We start from the raw sequence: 24,323 nt of genomic DNA, 5'->3' as shown, positions 1-24,323 counted from the left end.
TCTGGTAGTGGAATTCTTTCTGCCATGAAAGTAAAATGCAAAAATTAAATAAGTCCCATGAGTTTTCTGTGATCAGCCTCTAGCTAGTAAAGAAGAGCTTCTAGTCATAGTGGTCCACGGTTCACCCAAAGGACTCTTTTTATAACCTATGGACCAGAAGACTGGGGGGCGTTAACTCCGAAATCTTAGCTCTGAGATTGAGATTTTTATTTAAATTGCGAGTGGATGCCAAGTTAGTTAACTAGTTTTGCCTTTTCATTTCTAGGGCTGAATTTCAAGGGGATCAGAACTTCCGGTTGGATTGAATTGAATGTGCAGTTTAGCACATGTGTGCATTTTTCTGGGAAGATGGTACGCTAACACTTGGGCTCTTAGTGCTGAGTGCTGTATTGTTTGGGGAGGGTGTGGCCTTACATTATTTATTTATTTTTTGCCCTCGCGGGATTGAACCCGTGCCATAGCTGAGACAACACCAGATACTCAACCTGCTAGGCCACTAGAGAACTCCGTCACATTATTATTATTATTATGTATTTTTAGGGCTGTACCCAAGGCATATGGAAGTTCCTAGATTAGGGGTCGAATTGGAGCTGCAGCTGCAGGCCTACTTCACTGCCACAGCAATGCAAGATCTGAGCCGTGTCTACAGCCTGCCCACAGCTCATGGCAATGCTGGATCCTTAACCCAGTGAGCAAGGCCAGGGATCGACCCCGCATCCTCACGGATACTAGTCAGGTTTGTTACTGCTGAGCCACAGTGGGAACTCCGCATCACACTATTCTTTTCAGTGTAAGAAAGCAAGTAGACAGTGACGCCAATATAAGAGAGGTAGTGACAACCAGCAATTTAGGCTCTGTCTTCAAATGTGTAAAGGCTGTCAGGGAGTGGGAGGTGGGCCACAGGGCTCAAGTGGAGGCGATGAGAGGCAGTCTGAGAGATAGTTTGTAAGATCAGACCAGAACAGAGAGTGGGCTGGTGCCAGAAGTAGTGACACCCCCAGAGACCTCCCTTGGGGAGGTTGCAGAGAGAACCCAGTGTCAGGCAGGGTTGGGGGAGGGAGGTTGCGTAACCTCTAAGTTCCCTTCCAGATTTTGGGGAGTGGATAGCCATGAGCCCAGCCTTGCACAGCAGCATTGGGATCAAATATGTTTATGCCAAAGATCCCAGGATGGGGAGTGGCTTGGGCTGTCAAATTGGAGTTGGGTGGACATGCCAGAGAGGGTGTTATCATTGGACCATTTAGGTTTTTTTAATTATAGTTGATTTACAATGTTCTGTCAATTACTGCTGTACAGCAGAGTGACCCAGTTATACGTATATGTATATATAGTCTTTTTCTCACATTATCCTCCATCATGTTACATCGCAAGTGATTAGATATAGTTCCCTGTGCTTTACAGCAGGACCATTTAGGTTTAACTCCACAACTGGAGTTAGGGTTTACGGCAATGAATGAAACAAAAGGGCAGCCACGTTGCTGTTGGCCCTCCCCTCACACCTACTGACATTTAGAGTAAGTGGCCCTGAGGGAGTAAAGGAGGGAGTCAGGGGTAGCTCTTCTAGGGGGCCGGCTGCCACTCTGGCCCCTAGGCTGACAAATGAGCTTGGAGAAGCCTCACAGGTGCACCTCACATTAAGAACTGGTGGGCTTTTGCATTGTTCCAATTTTAATGACATCCTGTTCTACCTTTGGAGGGACAGAGCTTCATTTTTATCTCCTTCCAAAAGACCCTGATATGTAGAGTCTCTCTCCAGGCCTCAAATTGCTGTTCATCCAGACAATGGATCAGGAGTTATTAAAACTAAGTGTTCGTGGATGGGCTTCAGAAAGTCCAGAACCTTCTGAAAGGCGATGCAAATTTTTGTGTGCCTGAGTTTGTGTCTACTTTTCTGGGAGAGAGAATGGAGACATTCATCAGATTCTCAAATGTTGAAGATGCACAGGTATAAATTACTTTGCGGAGCTTCTCTCTTCTGATGGTATGTGGAATCTGTCTCTGTCCCCACCCCACACTAAATTAGTGTGTCAACAGAGTTCATTCCCAGATCTCCATTGCCTCACATTTTGTTGACTTTTCATTGGAACTCACCCCACCTCCAGTACCTTTTTTTTTTTTTTTTTTTTGCTTTTTAGCACCCGCAGCATATGGAGGTTCCCAGGCTAGGGGTCGAATCGGAAGCTATAGCTGCCGGCCTACACCACAGCCACAGCAACACCAGATCCAAGCCGCATCTGTGACCTACACCACAGCTCATGGCAATGCCAGATCCTTAACCCACTGAGCAAGGTCAGGGGTCGAACCCGCAACCTCATGACTCCTAGTTGGATTTGTTTCCACTGTGCCATGATGGGAACTACCCACTCATTTGTTTTCCTGGCATGATCCTGCAATGTGGCCAGCACCAAGCACAATGTGCCCACCAGACAGATGAGGAAATTGAGAAGTGACCCACCCAAAGTCACACAGCCACTGAAGGACAAAGTCCATGCTTCGGTCATCGTGTCATTAAGTGGGGTGGGGGACACTTCCTGACAGGTACCCCAGAGCCGTGGGAAAGGACAGCAGGGCTACAAGGTCTTGAGCATGAAGGGAGAGCTTTTTGTGGGGGACTAGGATGGTCATTTTGTTACCTGGCCTTGAACAGGACAGTCAGGGTGGGTCTGGATCAGTTAAATCTGTAAGAAGTCAAAGCCATGGAAAAATTTTGGACTCCCAGAGCCCACTTGAGACCAGCTACTCTGATGTTATGACAAAGTCAAATTGGAAAAGTTTAAAATTTAGTTTCCCAGGAGTTCCTCAGTGGCTCAGCGGGTTAAGGATCTGGCACTGTCACTGCTATGGTTTGGGTCACTGCTGTGGCAAGGGTTAGATCCCTGGCCTGAGAACTTCTGCGTTGCCTCGGGAGTGGCCAGCAAACAAACAAAACCCTTAGTTTTCAAGTTGTTAAAATGAAAGCGTCAGATACATGATTCTATAAAGTCTCTTCTGTTTTTGATGCTACGGTATACTCTCAGGAAGCTATCACCAATGTGATGGACTAATTTACACTAAAATATGAATGGCTACCTTTCCAGGCAGACGCTAAGAGACAGAATTGGGAGTTGCTGCCTTTCATCTGTCCTACATTTTCAGTGTAAGTTTTAGCAAACATCTTCTGTAAAGGTCTCTGTCCCAATTACTCAGCTGTCCTGTTATAGGATGAAAGCTGCTTTACTTACAAGACAGTGGTGGGTGGATTTGGCCTTGGGTCTGTGGTTTGCCCCAAATTAGTGAAAAGAATAAAGGGTTTTGAGTCAGAGTAGACCTGAATTTGAATGCCAACTCTGCTATTTACTCCTGTGGGATCTTAGACAAGGTACATAAAATCTCTGAGTATAGCTTCTGAAGGATAGAAAGTATCCTTTCTTTCTGGAGTAAGACTGCCCAGAGGGATAATCAACACTTAAGCGCAACCTCTCTGGGGCCACAGTGCCTGGAACCAGGCCCTGGTTCCATTACTTAATAGTGTGCAGACCTGGGCAAGTTACTTAACTTCCCCTTGCCTCAGGTTATCATCTGCACATGGGAAGCACAACTGTGACCACCTCTTGGAGTCCTGGGGAGGGTCATTTTTGTTTGTTTGTTTGTTTGTTTTTGTTTTTAGCACCCGCAGCATATGGAGGTTCCCAGGCTAGGGGTTGAATCGGAGCTACAGCTGCGGGCCTACACCACAGCCACAGCAACACCAGATGCGAGCTGCACCTGCGACCTACACCACAGCTCATGGCAATGCCAGATCCTTAACCCATTGAGGAGGACCAGTGATCAAACCCACATCCTCATGGATACTAGTCGGATTCATTTCTGCTGTGCTGCAACAGGAACTTTTGGGGAGGGTTAAATATTGATCCTGACTCAGAATAGCACTAGCTTACACAGCTTATTACATGTTGAGTATATCTCAGCTACATAATGAATATCTGTTTCTTCTCCTCACCCACCTTTGCCAATTTCAAAGGCAGCCCAGCCATTGCTGTGTTTTCATGTAGCCAAAACATAGCCTCTGTTCCCTTGTCCCCTCTGGGTAGTGTCCCAGAGGTTTGCATTTGGGCCAGATCTGAGTTTCCCTTGAGCCTGAGGGCACGTGACCACTTGGCAGGAAGTTCCAGCTTCTGGAGATACCAGCCTCCACAGGACTTGCCAGGCATTAGCCAACCTTCCGCAGGACCTGGCTGCCCCTCAAGCTCTTCGATGTCAGTCCACATTAGGCTGCTGGCCAAGGAACTGCTCCCCAAACTGGGCCATGGTTCAGGGAGGCCCTGACCTCAGCTCTGACCCAGAGGAGGAGGAGACAGAAGTGCGGTGACCAGAGACTCCTGGGAGAGCTGGCAGTTGACTGGCTTCTGATGCGCTGCCTGTCGGCTACTGGCTCTGTAGGCATCAGGCCTGGGAGGGGATGAGCTGGGCCAGACACACATGAGGTAAGGGATTGGACTGCAGGAAATCAAAGAAGACTCTCCTAGTCCCCAGCAGAGGCCGTGTCCTGGATACACCCCAAGGCCAAAGCTTATTCTTCCTTCCTTTTCTTTCTTTCCTTCCTTCCTTCCTTTTTCTTTTTACACCGCACCTGAGGTCAAAGGAAGTTCTCAGGTTAGGGGTTGAATTGGAGCTGTATCTGCCAGCTTATACCACAGCCACAGCATTGCCAGATCCAAGCCACATCTGTGACCTACACCACAGCTTGTGGCAACGCAAGATCCTTAACCAACGGAGTGAGGTCAGAGATCGAACCCACATCCTCACAGACAATATGCTGGGTTCCTTAACCCACTGAGCCAAAGTGGGGACTCCCAGTTTATTGTTTCTAAAGCAAAGAATGGCCTTATACAGGAAGCAGCCACCCCTCCTACTGCAGCTTCAGGTTCTAGTCCAGAGTCCCAGCCTAGGAGGGAACAACTCGGAGACAGAAGTAGAGAGGCCTGGAGCAGACCCAGCCTCTGGCCACAGTGAGCCCGGGGCAGACTTGAAGGCCATGGTCAGCATCTGCTGCTGCCCACCCTGAGCCCATTCTCAAGTTCCTGCTACATTTCTGCTCTTGCATCACAGCCCTCCAGACTTCCCTGGTAGTTGCCAACTTGGGAACTCCCCTTGACCCCAACTTGATAGTAATAGTACCCTATTGTTGGAGAGGAATGAGAGGGCAGGAACCGCCTTCACAGATAAAGAAGAACACTGCAAGTCTGCCATTTCAAGTGAGCTGCAGAGTAGGATCAGGAAGTGTCAGAGCCAAGACTAGAATTATTAGGTAAGCGATTAAGTTTATAGCATTCCCCACAGGGCTTGGAATTGGCAGGGAGCATGACTCAGGGAGTACCTGGCTTTGTTAAAAGAGGATGGGACCATCCCAGTCTCACAAGCCATGGACTCCCAGGAGGACTGAGGCCTCAGAAGCATCAGCACCTTGGACAAGGCCAATAGCCTGCACTGACATTATATGAACAAGCACATCTGCTTAGCCTGTGGCAGTTACTGTTCCAGTACTTTACAAATTGCAACTCAATGAATCCTCTTAATAAGTTGATGAGGTAGTAATATTCTCCCCTGTTTATAAGTGGGGGAAACTGAGATACAAAGAGATGGAATAATTTACTTGCTGTTGGAATTCCCATTGTGGTGCAGCAGAAAGGAATCTGACTAGTATCCATGAGGATGCGGGCTCAATCCCTGGCCTTGCTCAGTGGGTTAAGGATCCAGTGTTGCTCTGAGCTGTGGTATAGGTCTCAGATGCCAGATACTGCTCAGATCTGGCGTTGCTGTGGTGTAGGCTAGCAGCTACAGCTCTATTCAACCCCTAGCCTGGGAATCTCCATGTGCCTCAGGTGAGGCTCTAAAAAGCAAAAACAAAACAAAACTTACTTGCTGTTGAGATTGGGATTTGAAGCCAGAAGTCTGTCTCCACTCTGTGCTTTTAACTACTTTCCCCAGCCATCCAGGCACAACGTGGTCAAGCTGGTAGGGGCGTGGGTCCCCAACTAGTTGTTCCAACACCCGCTCCAACTACAAAAAAAAAAAAAAGATAAAAAAATGTTATTTAGGAGTTCTCATAGTGGCTCAGTGGTTAATGAGCCTGACTAGCATCCATGAGGACGAGGATTCGATCCCTGTCCTCACTCAGTGGATTAAGGATCCGGCATTGCTGTGAGCTGTAGTGTAGGTCGCAGACACGGCTTGGATCCAGCATTGCTGCGGCTCTGGCGTAGGCCGGTGGCTACAGCTCTGATTCAACCTCTAGTCTGGGAACCTCCACATGCCGCAGGTGCGGCCCTAAAAAGACAAAAAAACCATGTTATTTATGTGTGTACACATTTGTAATTTGTACACATATGCATAGTTTATATATACATTATATATATATATACACACACACACACGCACATGCACTTATATATACATTTATATATAGATACAATTTACCTACAGAGTGCTAGGAAGCAACTGACTTGCCCTAGATCACCAAGTTAGAGATTTCATCTTGAACAGAGGTCTTCTGTATCTCAAGGAAAATACCTTTGCTGGCTTTCTTCAAAATGCCATGTTCTCTGGTCTTTAGGTACATTTGGGCTCACTATCAAAAAGCAAAAATATCACATATATATGTGTTAGGGTGACAAGGGGCTGCATGTAACTAAATTCTAACTGGTCTCTTACCCATGAGGTTTTCTCATCCTCTTGTAACAAAGAGGCAATGAGTCAGAGAGGCATGTTCTTCAGCAGGAAGAAAAGGGAGACGTATCCTTGGTTCTGGGGAAACACTTTAGAGAGGGCCTTCACTTGGACATGCCCAGAAGCCTAGGATGACTCTGGAGATGCGTAAGAAAGTCATCAAGGGGCGTTCCCATTGTGGCTCAGTGGTAATGAATCCGTCTGATGTCCATGAGGACGTGGATTCAATACCTGGCCTCTGGGGATCGAATCCTTAACTCAGTGGGTTAAAGATCTGGCATTGCTGTGGGCTGCAGTATAGCTTGCAGATGCGGCTCAGATCTGTCATTGCTGTGGCTGTGGCGTGGGCTGGCAGCTGCAGCTCCAGTTTGACTCCTAGTCTGGAACTTACATATGACAAGGGTGTGAACCCACCCCACCCCCGGCCAAAAAAAGAATGTCATCAAGGATTTGGATTCCTTCTAGCTTTCTGTTCCACTATTCATGGCATGTAGTTGTCACGGTCATGGGGAAAAACTGTCCACCTTTGAGAAAGAGGAAGGGAAATAAAGAGAAAGGGCAAAAGGTAGAGGTCAGTTGAGTCTGTGTTTCTTGACTCTGGAGAAGAACAGATTTCCTAGAACCCCACCTGCATGTCCAGATTCATGTGGCCTTGCATCTTGTAGCTACAGGAGAGTCTGGGGTAGGAGTAAGAATTTGTCACTGGGTACATCGCTGCCCTGCACAGAATCAGGGAGAGGATGCGAAAGATACTGGGAGGACACTGGTCCTTATCTCCCTGCCCGGGGATGCCCAGTCTGGACTCCATCATCTGTTGGCAGTGGCAGGAGCCCTTGTGGAAAGCACCAGGGTCTGAGCGGCCACAGAGAAAGGACTTCTCTGTAATGGAGGGCGAGCTGCATTATTCTCTTGGGCGCAGGTTATACATAGGGAGCCCGGACGCAGGTCTTGCAGGTGAGGACAGACTGACCTGCGGTTGGCATTTATGGAGGCACCTCTAGCTGGCTGAGCAGGCGGGTGTGTTTTTACCCAGCAGACACATACAGACACTCTAGGCTCCTGCTCCCCTTGTCTGGCCTGGCAGGGCACCTTGGCAATGGAGGCAGCTGATCAAACGGGAACGTGTGCACCGTGGCCACCAGGGGGCGCCGGCGTGCACTCCTGCTGCCAAGCAGAGGCTGAGGGAAGACAGGAGGACCAGGGGTCTTTTCTCTGGACCTGACTCAGAGCCTCTTTGAACCCTCGACCCCTCCCCGAGCGGGGCAGCGAAAAGTCGGTCTTGTGTGGAGGAAAAGGCCCATCTGGTTTTGTGTTGCATTATCTGGGATGGATGTATTCACTCAGGCATGCCTTCATTCTTTCACCAGCCCCATTGTTCTTCCAGCAAGGAGCAATAGCCCTGGCCTCAGGAACTCCCAGTCTGATGGAGGAGACAGATGGTGTGGGTTGATAAGGAAACATACTGAGCACCTACTGCATGCCTTTTTTTTTTTTTTTTTTTTTTTTTTTTTTGCTTTCAATGGCCACACCTGTGGCATATAGAATTTCCCAGGCTAGGGGACAAATCGGAGCTGCAGCTGCTGGCCCATGCCACAGCTCATAGCAACGCCAGATCTTAACCCCCTAAGTGAGGCCAGGGATTGAACCTGCATAGGTTCATTACCGCTGAGCCAGGACAGGAACTCCTTGAACTTCTTAATAATTTTTAAAATAAGTGGGTATTATTATTTAGCATATTAAATTATTTAGTAATCCTGCTTACCACTTATTAGCTGAGTTTTCAATGGCCTTGTGTTGACCTTTATGGGGCTGATACCAAGTGCAGCTGGACCTCCATATCCACTGGCTCTGCCTCTGGTGATTCAACAAACCATGAATCAAAAATGTTGAAAAAAATTCCAGAAAGTTTAAAAAAACAAAGCTTGAATTTGCAGAACTTGAAATAGTTACCAGCAGTTCTTTACATAGCATTACCTTGTGCTAGGGGTGATAAGTAATCTAGGGATGATTTAAAGTAAACAGGAGGGAAGAGTTCCCATTGTAGCTCAGCAGAACTGAATCCAACTAGTATCCATGAGGATGCGGGTTTGATCCCTGGTCTCACTCAGTGGGTTAGGGATCTTGCATTGCTGTGAGCTGTGGTATAGGTTGCAGATGAGGCTCAGATCCCTCTGGCTGCTGTAGCTACGGTGTAGGTTGGCAGCTCTAGCTCCCATTGGACCCCGAGTCTGTGAACTTCCATATTCCATGGGTGTGGCCCTAAAAAGCAAAAATTAAAAAATTTTTTAAAAATTAAAAAAAAATAGGAAGGGACTTCCCTGATGGCTCAGGGGAACCCAGTGTTGTCACTGCTGTGATTGGGTTTTTGTTGTGGTGTAGGTGGTGGGTATGATCCTTGGTCTGGGAACTTTTGCATGCTGTGGATGCAGCTCAAAAAAATAAAATGAAGTAAACAGGAGGATGTGTGTATGTTATATGCAAATCCTATGCCATTTTATATAAGGGACATAGAGGATTCACGAGCTGTGGTATCTGCAGGGGCCCTGGGGTCAATCCTCACAGATACCCAGAGGTGACTATTATCCCACTTCCCATGAAGTGTGAGGCCCTTACATCAGGTACTTTAATCATTTCTCTTCTAATCTTTTTCGTCATGTATTTTGCTTTTAGTTATGCTCTAAATCCACCGTTTACCAATATTCTTTGCTTTAGAATGTGACTAAAAAGAAGAAAAACAAATTTTACATTTCCTTTTATTGACAAGATTTCTGTAGCTCTTCGCTTCTGTTATTCACTCATTTTTCCTACAAGTGTTTCTCTTATATCGTATTCCTTCTGTGTGAAGAACTTTCCTACCATTTCTTATAACACAGATGTGCTACTAATAAATTCAGTTGATTGTCTGAAAAGTCTTTTCTCTTTACTTTTTTTAACCCCTCAAAATACTTCAAATAAGGTATTGAAAAGGGAAACAAGAGAGCACCCAATATACTACGAATTAATGACAGGACATCTGGCAAAAGCCTGGGGTTGTGAAACATTCGCTTCCGAACCTGCCATGTACAATAAATGTGAGAGGTAAATAGAACCAACAACACAGAAGTGATTATGAAAACATTGCTGCCATGTGGCAGGGTTACTGGTCTCCACCGGAATCTGGCTGAAGGTGTGCATTCCTTTGTCCAACTGGGCCCTTATTTACAACGTGAAAACATCGCTTTTCCAAACCCTTTTTAAAAAGTGCATATTCTTAAAAAGAATATGACCCAGAAATGTAATTTTTTGGAACTTATCCAAAAATATTCATGAGTGTGCATAAGGATTTAGCTACGGGATGTTCAACAAGTGCTACTTATATTATTAAAAACATCAAGAACAGGAGTTCCCGTCATGGTGCAGTGGAAACGAATCCAACTAGGAACTATGAGGTTGCAGGTTCAATCTCTGGCCTTGCTCAGTGGGTTAAGGATCCAGCATTTCCATGAGCTGTGGTGTAGGTCACAGACGCAGTTTAGATCTGTCATTGCTGTGATGTGGAATAGGCCGGCAGCTGTAGCTCCGATTAGACCCCTAGCCTGCAAACCTCCATATGCTGCAGGTGCAGCCCTAAAAAGACAAAAAGACAAAAAAAAAATCAAGAAAAATTTAATCCCCCAAAAAAGATGAGTAAATAACCTATGATACAAGGCACAATGTAATGCAAGAATTACAAGTCAGGCTGTGATATTTTATCACATAGAATGATATTCATGAGACACATATACATTTGCGAAGCTGGCATCCAAAGTATCTGTACAGGCTGATGTGATATTGAGATTATACTATGTGGTATATATTTGCACCAGGAAGAGGAACGGGGAGTGGAAGGTCATCCTGGAAAGAGACAGGGTCAGGTCCGGGAGGGTCTGCAAGCCAAGGAGTCAGGCTTGACTGAGGCTGGAAGTGAGCACGGCGAACTGTTCTGGAGCAAGAGAGAGACACAACCCGCCCGAGGAGGCTCCTGCTGGAGGCTCTGAGCAGGGTCCCCCAGAAGGAGAGAGGCTGCGGGCAGAGGCTGCGGGATCCCCTCCCGTGGAGCACACAGGTCTTTCTCCCTGAGTGCAAGCGCGTCCCCCGGCAGCTTCCACCCCAGGCCTGTCCCGCCTGCTCTGGGACCCCGTCCCGCACCCCCAGGGGGCAGGCGGCCTGAGGACCGTGTTCATGCCCAGCCCTCGACGCTTCTCTTGGCCGTCCTCAGTAGCCTCGGTTGGGTTAAGCAGCCTAACGGGAGGCCAGCTCTAGCCTCTCAGCCTCCCAGCTGCTCCCCTGTGCATACAGACAGAAGGTCAACGTCTCCCTCAAAAGATCTGGTCTCACAGAAGAATATGCGACGACGAGCTGCAAGAGAGATGAAGTGGACAGAAGCCCCACTGGCCAGGGTGAAGAAGTGGGGTGCTGGGCTGAGAGGCAAAGGCCAGATGGTGACAGCAGCAGTGGCCACTTATGCTCTGGGTAATGTTCATATATTGAGCGTTTATGATGTGCCACGTGCTTGTGCCAGTTCCTTGGACGAATCTCTACAAAAGCTTTGCTAGGTAGGTGTCAGTATGCCCATGTGATAGATGAGGAAACTGAGCAAATGGAGGCAGCCAGTATAAACCTTCTGAAGGTGGAAATGATATGGCCGTGCCAGGATGTAACCGGGTAAGGGACGAATCCACTCCTCCTTGGGAGGAGTTCTTAGCCTGCTCTTACCCTCGGTTCCTGGCCTCAGCACCAGGAAGAAGATAAAACCCAGATGGAGCCTGGGCTGTCAGGGCTTGGCCGTCAGAGCAGTGTCTCTGGATTCAGGAGCTGGAGGTAGAATCCGGAGTGGGATTTACCAGTTGACCTTGGACGAGAACATTCCCACTAAGACTCAGATTCTCCGTCCAGAATATGGCACAGATGCATTCTGAGTTTCCTGCTGCACACTTGTGTTCATCGTGTCTTTTGTTTTTTATGTATTTATTTTTTAGGGGCACCCATGGCATGTGAAAGTTCCCAGGCCAGGGATGGAATTCATGCCAAAGCAGTGACAGGGCTGGATCCTTAACTGCTTAGCCACCAGGGAACTCCTAGCCTGTCTTTCTATCCTGTGTTCTGGTGCTCTGACCCCTGGGGCCTTGCTGACTCTGGAAGGACTGCCCTTCCCAGAGTGAGACAATCCTGGAGATGCCTTTCCAGTGGGCCAGAGCCTGTACCCCATCTGGCTTCTTTATGGGACTCTCACACACCTGCCCACTGTCATCCTGCCCTTATCACTCCAGGGCCAAGTACCTGAAAACCGTGGGTGGTTTCTAAGCCACAGAGCTTGTTAAAATTGGCTAGTTTGTGCAGCCCCCAATCAACCAAGATAAAGTTTCTTGTCCCCAGTTCCTCCCTCCTCCCTCTGCCTCCCGACCCACCTGGTGCTTCAACTCGTGGCCCACCATCTGGTGCTGGGCCCCCTCTCTGGTGAAATGTGAGCAACAAACTATCTCCTAAGTAGGAGTTTCCTCCTGACTTATGGGCCTTAGCACACCTCAATTTGTCTAGATTTTAAAACAACCTCTTTATATGCATTCCTTCTTTGCACCCTCTCTCATCCCAGACACTCTTCAGAAGCAACAATGCATTTCAGCCTCACAAGAGCCCCATGAGGTAGAGAGAGCTGTCACCCCCATTAGAGAAGCACAACAGAGGCACAGAAAAGGAAAGCTTCTTGCCTAAGGACACGCAGCCAGTGAGTGCTGAGCTGGGATGGGAACCCACATCCTCTGGCCCCAGAGGACTTCTTCACAGTCTGGGAGGTCACGCTCCACGGCTTGGCCTCCTCCATGCTAATAATCAAGAGGAAGATACTAGGTGCAGTGAGGCAGGAGGTTGGCTGATTTCCTGCCTGCACAGGGCCCCTGCAGGTGTGTCTCTGGGCACTTACCCTCCCCTGTGTCTCCTGCCACCAGATTGGCTGGGCTCAGGGCCACCAGATTGGCTGGGCTCAAAGCTCCAAGTCCAGAGGGCATGAGCTGCTGGGAAACTTTTGCCCTGTATGCTTCTCTGGCACCTCCTCCCCACAAGGATTTCCAAATGTCCCCTGGTGATTTGCATTTCAGGAGGACTCACCCCAAGCTGTGGGAGAGGGGAGAGAGGTCATGACCTGAGAAAAGAGGCACAATCACAGGAGAGCAGCCCTGGTGCCTGCTGGTCTCTAAGGGTTTCAGGGGTTGTGTGGGTCCTGTTCCATCCCCCAACTCCTTCCCCATTTAGCTCCAGTCCCTTCTGCCCAGTGGCCTAATCAGGAGGCAGCAGCCGAAAAGCTCTCCAGAGCTTCCAAAGTTTTCTGGGCTTCAGCTGGGAACTCTCAGTCACACCCCACCCCCTCAGAGTCTGCCACTTTATATTAACAGCCCAGAGATAATGCTCCAATTACAGATAGCCACAGACTCCTCAACAACTTGTTTCATAAGGGTTTTTCTCTTCTTGGACTGTATCCATAGGGTGTTGTGAGCTTTCCAAAGGCAGCCACAAGCAGATAGATGCCTTTAGACATGGGAGGCTTTGGTCTGGGGTCCTCAGAACAACCTGAAATTATTCAGAACCATTCCCAGCCCCATAGCTGCTCAGCTGGGGAATTTAGGGGAAATCATTTGTCTTTTTTTAAAAAATCATTTATCTATCTATCTATCTATCTATCTATCTATCTTTTGTACTGTACAGCATGGTGACCCAGTTACACATACATGTATACATTCTTTTTTCTCACATTATGTGTTCCATCATAAGGGACTAGTCAGAGTTCCCGGTGTGACACAGCAGGATCCCATTGCTGATCCATCCTGAAAGCAACATTCTGCATCTATTTACCCCAAGCTCCCAGTCCCTCCCCCTCCCTCCCCTTCCCCCTTAGCAACCACAAGTCTATTTTCCAAGTCCATGATTTCTTTTCTGTGGAAAGGTTCCTTTGTGCCGTATATTAGATTCCAGATATAGGTGATATCCTATGGTATTTATCTTTCACGTTCTGACTTACCTCACTCAGGATGAGAGTCTCTAGTTCCATCCATGTTGCTACAAACGGCATTATTTTGTTCTTTTTTATGACCAAGTAGTATTCCATTGTGTATGTAAACCACATCTTCCTGATCTAGTCATCTATCAGTGGACATTTGGGTTGATTCCATGTCTTGGCTATTGTGAATAGTGCTGCAATGAATATGCGGGTGCATGTATCTTTTTTAAGTAGAGTTCTGTAAATCAATCAATGTCATACACCACATTAACAGAAGAAAAGTAAAAAACCACATGAGCCTCTCAATGGATGCAGAAAACGTCCAACATCCCTTCATGATAAAACCTCTTACCAAAGTGGGTATAGAGGGAACATCCCTTAACAGAATCAAAGCCATTTATGACAAACCCACAGCAAATATAATACTCAATGGAGAAAAGCTGAAAGCCTTCCCACTAAAATCTGGAACAAGACGAGGATGCCCACTCTCACCACTGCTATTCCACATAGTACTGGAAGTCCTAGCCACAGCAATCTGACAAACAAAAGAAATAAAAGGCATCCAAAGAGGAAGAGAAGAGGTAAAACTGTCACTGTATGCAGATGACATGATACTCTACATAGAAAACCCTAAGGACGCAACCCAAAAACCTGCTTGAACCGATCAACACATTCAGCAAAGTAGCAGGATATAAGATTAACATTCAGAAATCAGTCGCATTTCTGTATACGAACAATGAGCTATTAGAAAAGGAATACGGAAATACAATACCTTTTAAAATGGCACCCCCACAAATCAAACACCTGGGAATACACCTGACCAAGGAGGTAAAGGGCTTACATGCCGAGAACCATGAAACATTAATCGAGGAAATTAAAGAAGATGTAAAGAAATGGGAAGACATTCCATGCTCCTGGGTTGCGAAAATTAATATTGTAAAAATGGCCACCCTACCCAAAGCAATCTGCAGATTCAATGCAATCCCTACCAAATTACCCATGACATTTTTCACAGAACTAGAACAAACAATCCAAAACTTTACATGGAACCACAAAAGACCCAGAAGTGCCAAAGAAATTCTGAAGAACGAAAACCAAGGAGGAGGCATCTCTCTCCCAGACTTCAGGCGACATTACAAAGCCACAGTAATCCAGCCAGTGTGGAACTGAACAGACAGACCAATGGAACAGAATCGAGAACCCAGAAATAAACCCAGACACCTATGGCCAATTAATCTTTGACAAAAGAGGCAAGAATATAGAATGGGAAAAAGACAGTCTTCTCAGCAAGTATCGCTGGGAAACGTGGACAGCTGAACGAACGCAAATCAGCGAAACTAGAACACACCCTCACACCATGCACCAAAACAAACTCAAAATGGCTGCAAGACTGAAGCAGAAGCCAAGACACCATCAAACTCCTGGAAGAGAACATAGGCAGAACATTCTCTGACATCAGCCCCACAAATGTTTTCTCAGGTCAGTCTCCCAAAGCAACAGAAATAAAAGCCAAAATAAACCCATGGGACCTAATCGAACTGACAAGCTTTTGCACAGCAAAGGAAACCAAAGAGAAAACAAAAAGACAACTTACAGAATGGGAGAAAACAGTTTCAAACGATGCAACGGACAAGGGCTTTATCCCTAGGATGTACAAGCAACTTATACAACTCAACAGCAAAAAAGCCAACAGCCCAATTGAAAGATGGGCAAAGGACCCGAAGAGACGTTTCTCCAAGGAAGATATACGGATGGCCAACAAGCACTTGAAACAGTGCTCAACATCACTGATTTTTAGAGCAATGCAAGTCAAAACCACCATGAGATACCATCTCACACCCGTCGGAATGGCCATCGTTACTAAGCCCGCAAATAACAAATGCTGGAGGGGGTGTGGAGGAAGGGGAACCCTCCTGCACTGTTGGTGGGAATGTAGGCTGTACAACCACTATGGAATACAGTATGGAGGTAGCTTAGGAAACTATACACAGAACTACCATATGACCCCGCAATCCCACTCTTGGGCATATATCAGGACAAAACTCTACTTAAAATGGGTCAAATTGTTTCATTCCCCTGGTTTTCTGTTTCATAGAGTTACATGCTCTTATTTTGGAAGAATCTTAAATTTCAGCCAGTTTCCCTTCTGATTCTTTTTTCTTTTTTTTTTTCTTTTTAGGGCTGCATCTATGGCGTACGGATGTTCCCAGGGTAGTGGCTGAAGTGGAGCTACAGCTGCCGGCCTACACCACAGCCACAGCATTGCAGGATCCGCTCCACATCTGCAACCTATACCTCAGCTCAAGGCAACGCTGGATCCTTAACTCACTGAGCTTGTCCAGGTATCAAACCTGCACCCTCATGGCTACTAGTTGGGTTCATTACACAGGAGCCACAATGGGAACTCTCTCCCTTCTGATTCTTAAATTAATTTGACGATATTCTTACCAAGTGACTCAACCTCCTGTTGCACACCTCCAGGGTCAGTGGACTCAGTACTACTCCATGGAGATATCCTTGGACATACTGTCCTTGTAGTACAGGAACTCCATCTCTCTACAGTCCTTGGCTCCAAGCATCCGCCTATCCTTCAATTTATTCATCATTTCATTTATGTTCTATTCTCCAAATGCCTGGCGCAATGCTAGGTGTTGTGGACACAAAGATGAGTTCAAGACATGTTCCCTCTCCTGGAGGAGCTCACATGTAATAGATGAGACAGATGCAGGGAGAGGTGATAGGGCGATTGCAGCGCCACGAGAAAGCACCAATGGGGAGGGACACAGGGGGCTCTGGGTACACCTGGGAGGGTGTCCTTTACCTGCTGAGGCCACAAGGAAGATAGATGCTCAAAGCCTGTTTCAGAGAATCTTTAAGTGTCCAACACGAGGATAGTCTCTAAGTTCACTCTCGTACTGCTGGCTGAGGAAATACTATGCTTTCATTCAAACTAGTAACACCTCTATTTATTGACAAGGGAAGCTAGTCCTGATCTGTTGTGAAGAGGAAAAACAGATTATAATAAATTTATGGCTGCTTTGGGACAAAACGTGGCAGTTCCTCACAAATTAAACATGTAATTACCATATTTCCCAGCAATTTCACTCCTAGGTATGGACTCCAGATAACTAAAACCAAGTTAATATGAAAACTTGTAGAAAATAGTCTACTAGGGAAGGACATTTTTGATTCCGCATTAGGTCTGTGCCTTTTCCTTTAACCTTTGTCCTCTGTCACTTGTGCTTAGTCATCCTGTAGCCTGAAACATACAGGTTAACCTATTCTCAAAGATAGCACCTTTAAAATATTACATTTTTAGAGAAAAAGTTGCAGAAGAGAGAATACCATTTGCTTTGTTGGAGGATTAGAGAAACATGGTGACCTGACCGTGACCTGACCTCCACAGACAGCGACAGCAACAAAGGATTTCTGTACCAAGAAGTTTGTAACAACTAACCACACTACTGCTCCCTGTCCCCTTTCTTGTACAAAAAGAGCCTGAATTCTGACTGAGGAGACATGTTTCTTTGAGACAGTAGTCTGGGACTGGGAGAATAATTCACCCTTATTTTTGCAGACACAGCATCTTAAGAGTCATTATTGTCTAACAGACAGGTCTGTGTCCCAAGTTGCAAAGGCCACTGGCCAGGGCAAAAGGCAGGATGGCTATGCCTGAGCAGCTGTGGCCATGTGTGCTGGGTGCTTGTATGTATGAGTGCTGATTAGAAACAGCCTTGTTGTCTGCTTAAGGAGACAGCCTGGATTGTTCCATGTGGATGGAGATGGGGTGTTCTTTATTAGGGTGCTGTTTTATTTATTTATTTATTTAGGCTGCCCTCATAGCATGCAGAAGTTCCTGTGTTGGGGTTGACTCCATGCCACAGCAGCAACCAGAGCCACAGCAGTGACAAGGCCAGATTCTTAACCCACTGGGTGACTGTCCTCCCATATACATACATGGAGCTGTGCATCACTAGTTTGAGTGAGTGCATAGTCTTGCCTTTGCCAGCTAAGAATCAGTACCAGAGTGAGTTTGAAGAATTCTCTATAGTTGGACATTTAATGATCCTCTGAAACAGACTTTGAACATCTCCCTTGTGGCCCCAGCAGGTAAAGGACACTCTCCCAGGTGTACCCAGAGCCCCCTGTGTCCCTCCCCATTGGTGCTTTCACATGGCGCTGCAATCGCCCTATCACCTCTCCCTGCATTTGTCTCATCTATTACATGTGAGCTCCTCCAGGAGAGGGAACATGTCTTGAACTCATCTTTGTGTCCACAACACCTAGCATTGTGCCAGGCATTTCGTCAATGTTTGGAGGTTGAACATATAAATGGTATAAGGAAAAAATCTAAGGAAGGATGGAGGGATGGGTGAATGAATGAATAATTAGAGCGGGGGACTCTGGAGAGATGAAGTTCCTTTACTGTAAGGATGTTCTATCCAAAGATCCCAGCCTAGATAGGTAGTGAGTTCCCTGACCTGGAGGGTGTGCAACAGGAGGCTGAGTCACCTGGTAGGAATGTGTAAAGTTAATTTAAGAATCAGAAGAGAGGCTGGTTGAAATTTAACATGCTTCCAAGATAAGAGCATGGAGCTCTATGAAACAGAAGCCTAGAGAAATGAAGAGATTTGCCCTAAATTCCTCAGCTGAGCAGCTGTGAGGCTGGGAGTGTCTCTGAATGATTTCAAGTTGTTCTGAGGACCCCAGACTAAAGCCTCCTCTTGCCCAAAGGCATCTGTCTGCTTGAAGCTGCCTTTGGGAAGCTCACATCGCCCTGAGGTTAGCGTCCAGGAAGGGAGAAATCCTTAAGAGAGAAGTTGTTTGAAGACCCTGTGGCCGTCTGTATTGGAGAGTTAATTCAGGTTCTTCATTTAAGAGAGTAAACTCTGGAAGGCCGTGGCTTATAGGCCCCAGTGATCACTGGCAGGGAAGGGAAGAGAGCTTTTCTTTTTCTCCCGGTGAGGCTATTGAGTGGCAGGGGCGGGAGCAGTAAGTGGGCGGGACTGAATCAGCGCCCTCTGAGCAGCCAAAGACCTGCAGGCACAGGAGCTGCCATCCTTCCAAGATGTGGCTTCTCCCGCTGGTCCTGACCTCCCTCGCCTCTTCTGCAACTTGGGGTGAGTCCTCCTGAAATGCAAGTAGTTGGGGACCTTTGGAAATCCTTGTCAGGGACGAGGTGGCAACGATCTGTACAGGGCAAAGGTGTGACAGGTCTGAGGCTGTGCAGGCTCTGGGGACTGGGACAGTCTAGCCCAGCCAATCCACTGCAGCAGGGGACACAGTGGACAGTAAACACCCTAGATTCAGCTGCCCGCCCCACACCAGAGGAGGACACCTGGCCAACCTCCTTCACCCCAGTGGAGACTCTGGAAACCTCCGTGGATTTTCCTCCTGATTATGAACATGGCTGTGGCCAAAGCAAGGAGTGAGGCTTACCGGAATATACAGACACTGAAGATATGCTCGTGTGTGGGTTCACATCCCAGCTGGGCATTTACCAGCACTGTGTCCTTAGGCAAGGGACTTTGTTTTCTTGTGCCTCAGTTTCCCCCTTCTAAACAACTGTATCTACCTCACTGGGCCGTTGTGAGGTTGAAATGGGCTGTTTCTAAGCAGTGCTTGGAATGGAGAGAGTGCAAAAAACAGGATTAAGGAGTTATTTTATTATTTCTTTTTATGGCTTCACCTGCAGCATGAAATTTCCTAGGCTAGGGGTTGAATCAGAGCTGCAGTTGCCAGCCACATCTGAGCCACATCTGGGACCTACTTACGCTGCAGCTCACGGCAATGCCAGATCTTCAACCCACTCAACGAGGCCAGGGATTGACCAACATTCTCATAGACACTATGTTAGGTTCTTAATCTGCTAAGCCACAACGGGAACTCCAGGAGTTGTTTAAAAGTGTATTAATAGACAATTTAGGGGTATTCTAAGGGGCATAGATCAGGAGTCAACTGCTATTAAAAAGATGATTTGATGACTCATAGTTCCCCAGAGAAGGGGCTGCAGCCTAACCATGGTGAGCCAGGAGGGGAAGTAATGGGTGGGTCATGAGGCAGGGGCAGGAGGGAGGAATTGAAGAGCTTTTATCTTAGTTGGTGGCAGAAGAGGGAGAGGAAGGGCAAAATAGGCAATTTGAACAGTTTCTGGAGCACAGGGACTGGCCACAATGTCAGGTACTTGGCCCTGGAGTGATAAGGGCAGGATGACAGTGGGCAGGTGTGTGAGAGCCCCATAAAGAAGCCAGATAGGGTACAGGATCTAGCCCGATGGGAAGGCATCTCCAGGATTGTCTCACGCTGGGAGGGGCAGTCCCTCCAGAGTCAGCAAGGCCCCGGGCGTCAGAGCTTCAGAACAAAGGACAGAAAAGATGTGATTAATACAGGATGCAACAGGAAACTCAGAATGCATCCATGCCACTTTCTGGATGGGGAAAGTGAGTCTAGAGGGAAATGTTTTTTCCCAAGGTCAACTGGTAAATCCCACTCTGGATTCCATCACCAGCCCCTGAATCCAGAGCCATTGCTCTGACGGCCAAGCCCTGACAGCCCAGGCTCCATCTGGGTTTTATCTTCTTCCTGGTGCTGTGCCATGGGGAGAGGCCAGGAACCGAGGGTAAGAGCAGGCTAAGAACTCCTCCCAAGGAGGAGTGGATTCGACCCTTACCCGGTTACATCCTGGCAGGGCCATATCATTTCCACCTTCAGAAGGTTTATACTGGCTGCCTCCATTTGCTCAGTTTCCTCATCTATCACATGGGCATACTGACACCTACCTAGCAAAGCTTTTGTAGAGATTCGTCCAAGGAACTGGCACAAGCACGTGGCACATCATAAACGCTCAAGATATGAACATTACCCAGAGCATAAGTGGCCACTGCTGCTGTCACCATCTGGCCTTTGCCTCTCAGCCCAGCACGCCACTTCTTCACCCTGGCCAGTGGGGCTTCTGTCCACTTCATCTCTCTTGCAGCTCGTCGTCGCATATTCTTCTGTGAGACCAGATCTTTTGAGGGAGACGTTGACCTTCTGTCTGTATGCACAGGGGAGCAGCTGGGAGGCTGAGAGGCTAGAGCTGGCCTCCCGTTAGGCTGCTTAACCCAACCGAGGCTACTGAGGACGGCCAAGAGAAGCGTCGAGGGCTGGGCATGAACACGGTCCTCAGGCCGCCTGCCCCCTGGGGGTGCGGGACGGGGTCCCAGAGCAGGCGGGACAGGCCTGGGGTGGAAGCTGCCGGGGGACGCGCTTGCACTCAGGGAGAAAGACCTGTGTGCTCCACGGGAGGGGATCCCGCAGCCTCTGCCCGCAGCCTCTCTCCCTCTGGGGGACCCTGCTCAGAGCCTCCAGCAGGAGCCTCCTCGGGCGGGTTGTGTCTCTCTCTTGCTCCAGAACAGTTCGCCGTGCTCACTTCCAGCCTCAGTCAAGCCTGACTCCTTGGCTTGCAGACCCTCCCGGACCTGACCCTGTCTCTTTCCAGGATGACCTTCCACTCCCCGTTCCTCTTCCTGCTCCCGCTGGGCCCTCTCTTCCTCCCCAGGCAGGCCTTGCCCTTTGCTGGCCCTGAGCCTCGCCTCTGCCCGTTCGCATCGCTGTTTGTACCTTTCCAACCCCTTTCCCACCCCGCCACCCCCGCCTTGCCACCCCTTGCCCTCCTGCAAGCCCAGCTCCAAGTCACTGCCTCCACGAGGCCACCAATCCGGGGACCTCCCTCCCTCTTCCCTCTCCTCTGGGGACTTACTTGGTTCCTGTGCCAGGACACCGACCGCTGTCTTCCCAGCTGTAGGGTCGGGCGTGTATGGGGCTCGTTCTCCCCATGAGGTCCGACTTCTGAGAAGAGCGGCCGCCTCTTGTTCCTCCTCTCACCCAGCGCCCAGCTCAGCGCCGCCGGGGTCCGATGGATGATTGTTGCCGGAGGCTCCTGGGTGTGGAAACTGAGCGCCTTCTTCCTTCCCAGCAGGAATCCTTCCTGCATTTCTTTTGCACCTGATGCTGGGATAGCTCCAGTTCCGCTCCCTCCTTCACCCAGCCCTGTGAGGAAGGAAGGACAGTCAGGGTCCCTCTCTTTTCTGGACGAAGACACTGAGGCTTGGAGCGTTGAGCCGACTCGTCCGGGACACACCGACAGCGGCAGGACCCACCTAGCATCCAGCTCAAACCTTCACCACTGACAGGTCCTCATTTCCTCCCAATGTCCAGCAGGGCAGCCAGCCTCGCCGCCTGTTGTGGACACTGCCCAGGGCCGAGTCCTGGGGAAGTACGTCAGCTTAGAAGGCCTGGCACAGCCGGTGGCCGTCTTCCTGGGAGTCCCTTTTGCCAAGCCCCCTCTCGGATCCTTGAGGTTTGCTCCGCCGCAGCCTGCAGAACCATGGAGCTTCGTGAAGAACACCACCTCCTACCCTCCCATGTAAGCCAGGGGCATCTCTCAGCGGGGATGGTGGCCTCAAAGGGATGCAGGAAGGAGCCAAGGCAGTCCTCTGACTGACTCCTACCTTGGTCTGGAAACCTCATAAGATTGTAGATCTTTACAAACATTCCAGAACTCTCACAGCGTTCTGGAGCCCCTCATTCAACTAGTACTTATTGAGCAACTTTGCCAGCCATGGTCTATTTTCCTGGCATCTACTCGTGAACAGAACAAACCTCCCAGCCTCTCTGAGCTGCACTGTAGCAGGGGCAGAGGGTTACTACACAATACGCAGGCTAACAAATCGATTGTGTCATGTGTTAGAAGACGGTAAGTCCTGTGGACGAAAACAGAAAGGAGAGCAGGCGAGGGGACTCAGAGGTAATGCTCTAGCAATCTAGAACAGTCACCCAGCCAGGTATGTTACAGGCAAACCCAGGGATGTATTGGGAGCAGCAAAGACTTGCAGTTTGGACGTGCAACTGGAGGGGGCACCACATGCAAGTTTGGTAAGACAAAGGAAAGTAAACCCTTCTGTAGAAAAGGAGAATTTGGGCGGGACCATTATACAGAAAAATCCTTTGGAGGAAACTGGGAGTTTGTCATTTCGTGGATGTTAATTGGCTGTGTTATGACAGTCCCGCATTGGCTGAGCCGTTGCCAGGCACGGAGGAATCTTTCCTGTAGTAAATAAACTGGGTCACTTCCAGCCAGAGGTGCAAAGTTCCTCTTCCTAGTCAGAGCCATGCTTAGGTGGAGTGGAATGTTCCTTGAGCGCCCCCTCCTGACCTCGGGATTCCATTTTTCAGTGATGGTTCCCCTGTATTCATTTTCACAATTCGCTGTATTCTCCTTGAACTTGGCCACAGTGGGGAGCGAGGTGGGCCAGGAGGCGGGCATGAGTGGGTAGGGCTTTGGGGTGTTGATTGGGCAAGTTCCCAAATCCCAGATGTGTCCACACCCCAGTCACAAGCAGAGTCGTGGTTGATGTGTTCCAGCTACCTGGCCAAGTTGGGCCAAGAGAACTCCCCGCTGTGCCCCAGGGCACCTGGGACAGCTGCCAAGCACTGATTCAGACCATATTTATCTTGGCACAAGTCTTCTGAAAATTTTCAGGGTCCTGCCTCTTGCTGCGTTTTTTTCCTTTCTCCTTACTCCCTTTCTTCCTTCCTCCTTTCTGTTAAAATAACATTCACTGTTTATATTTCCTGGTTGCAAGCAAGAAGTTTCTTTCTTTTTTTTTTTTTTTGGTTTTTTGCCATTTCTTGGGCTGCTCCTGTGGCATATGGAGTTTTCCAGGCTATGGGTCCATTCGGAGCGGTAGCCACCAGCCTACGCCAGGACCACAGCAACTTGGGATCCGAGCCGCGTTTGCAACCTACACCACAGTTCACGGCAACGCCAGATCCCTAACCCACTGAGCAAGGGCAGGGACCGAACCCACAACCTCATGGTTCCTAGTCGGATTCGTTAACCACTGTGCCACGACAGGAACTCCAAGTTTCATTTTTTAATGCAAGTATATGTTTTATTTCCTGACTGCAAAAGCAATAAAAATACGTATTACCTACAAGTGAGGAGGTACCGGTAAGTAAAGCAGAGAAGGTGAAAATCATACACAATTCCACCACCTAGGGAGACCTGCCGTTCATTTTTTTGATTCTATGGTTCCAGTCTTTTATCTGTGGCAGATTTTCCCCCTCAAAATGGGATCACATAACTTTCTGACTCCAGGTCTCACGTGTGTGCTCTCTTCCACACCAGACAGCAGTTCTCCCGCTATGTGGGCGTGCGACATTTCAACTGATTGTGACCCTCTGTCCCCAGAGTCGGCGCCAGAGTCCACAGGTTCAGGGCACAGTCCCCAATACTTCCCTCTGCCTTCGATGCCAGCTCCACGTCCAGGTTGTTACCCAGGCCTCTGACGGAGTGGTTTTGAATCAGAGGTGCCCGGGCCCCCCTCCTTGGGTTCTATTAATTTGCTAGAGCAGCTCCCAGCACTCAGAAAACTGGTTTACTCGCTAGAGGAGCCGCTTAGCAGGACGCATAGTAAAGGTACAGAGCACTAGCCAGCGGGAGACCCACAAGATGAGGCCCGTGACAAAGCGGCTGCCAGCCTCCTGGCGCTTGGGGCCCGGCACGGTCGCCCTGAGAAGAGTTTGGGGTCACCAGACAGGCAGCTCTCCGAACCCTGTCCTTTTG

General features: G+C 48.5%; 1 protein-coding gene across 8 annotated transcripts in view; it reads left to right on the top strand.

The window, feature by feature from the left end:
* Positions 18,320-24,323, top strand: part of CES1 (carboxylesterase 1) — a 29,082-nt gene continuing 23,078 nt past the window's right edge. For 3 of the 8 annotated variants that reach the window (XR_002344419.1, XM_021093558.1, XM_021093563.1), the window contains exons 1-2: positions 18,349-18,834; positions 21,914-22,121. Coding sequence is in view for 6 of the 8 variants with exons in the window: in XM_021093558.1 (XP_020949217.1) it covers positions 18,783-18,834; positions 21,914-22,121 (260 nt within the window). In the remaining 2 variants the exon portion in view is untranslated. 8 annotated transcript variants of the gene reach the window in all.

This window comes from Sus scrofa, chromosome 6 (genome assembly GCF_000003025.6).
Source record: "Sus scrofa isolate TJ Tabasco breed Duroc chromosome 6, Sscrofa11.1, whole genome shotgun sequence".
Taxonomy (NCBI): domain Eukaryota; kingdom Metazoa; phylum Chordata; class Mammalia; order Artiodactyla; family Suidae; genus Sus; species Sus scrofa.
This window is presented reverse-complemented; position numbering and strand designations above follow the sequence as displayed.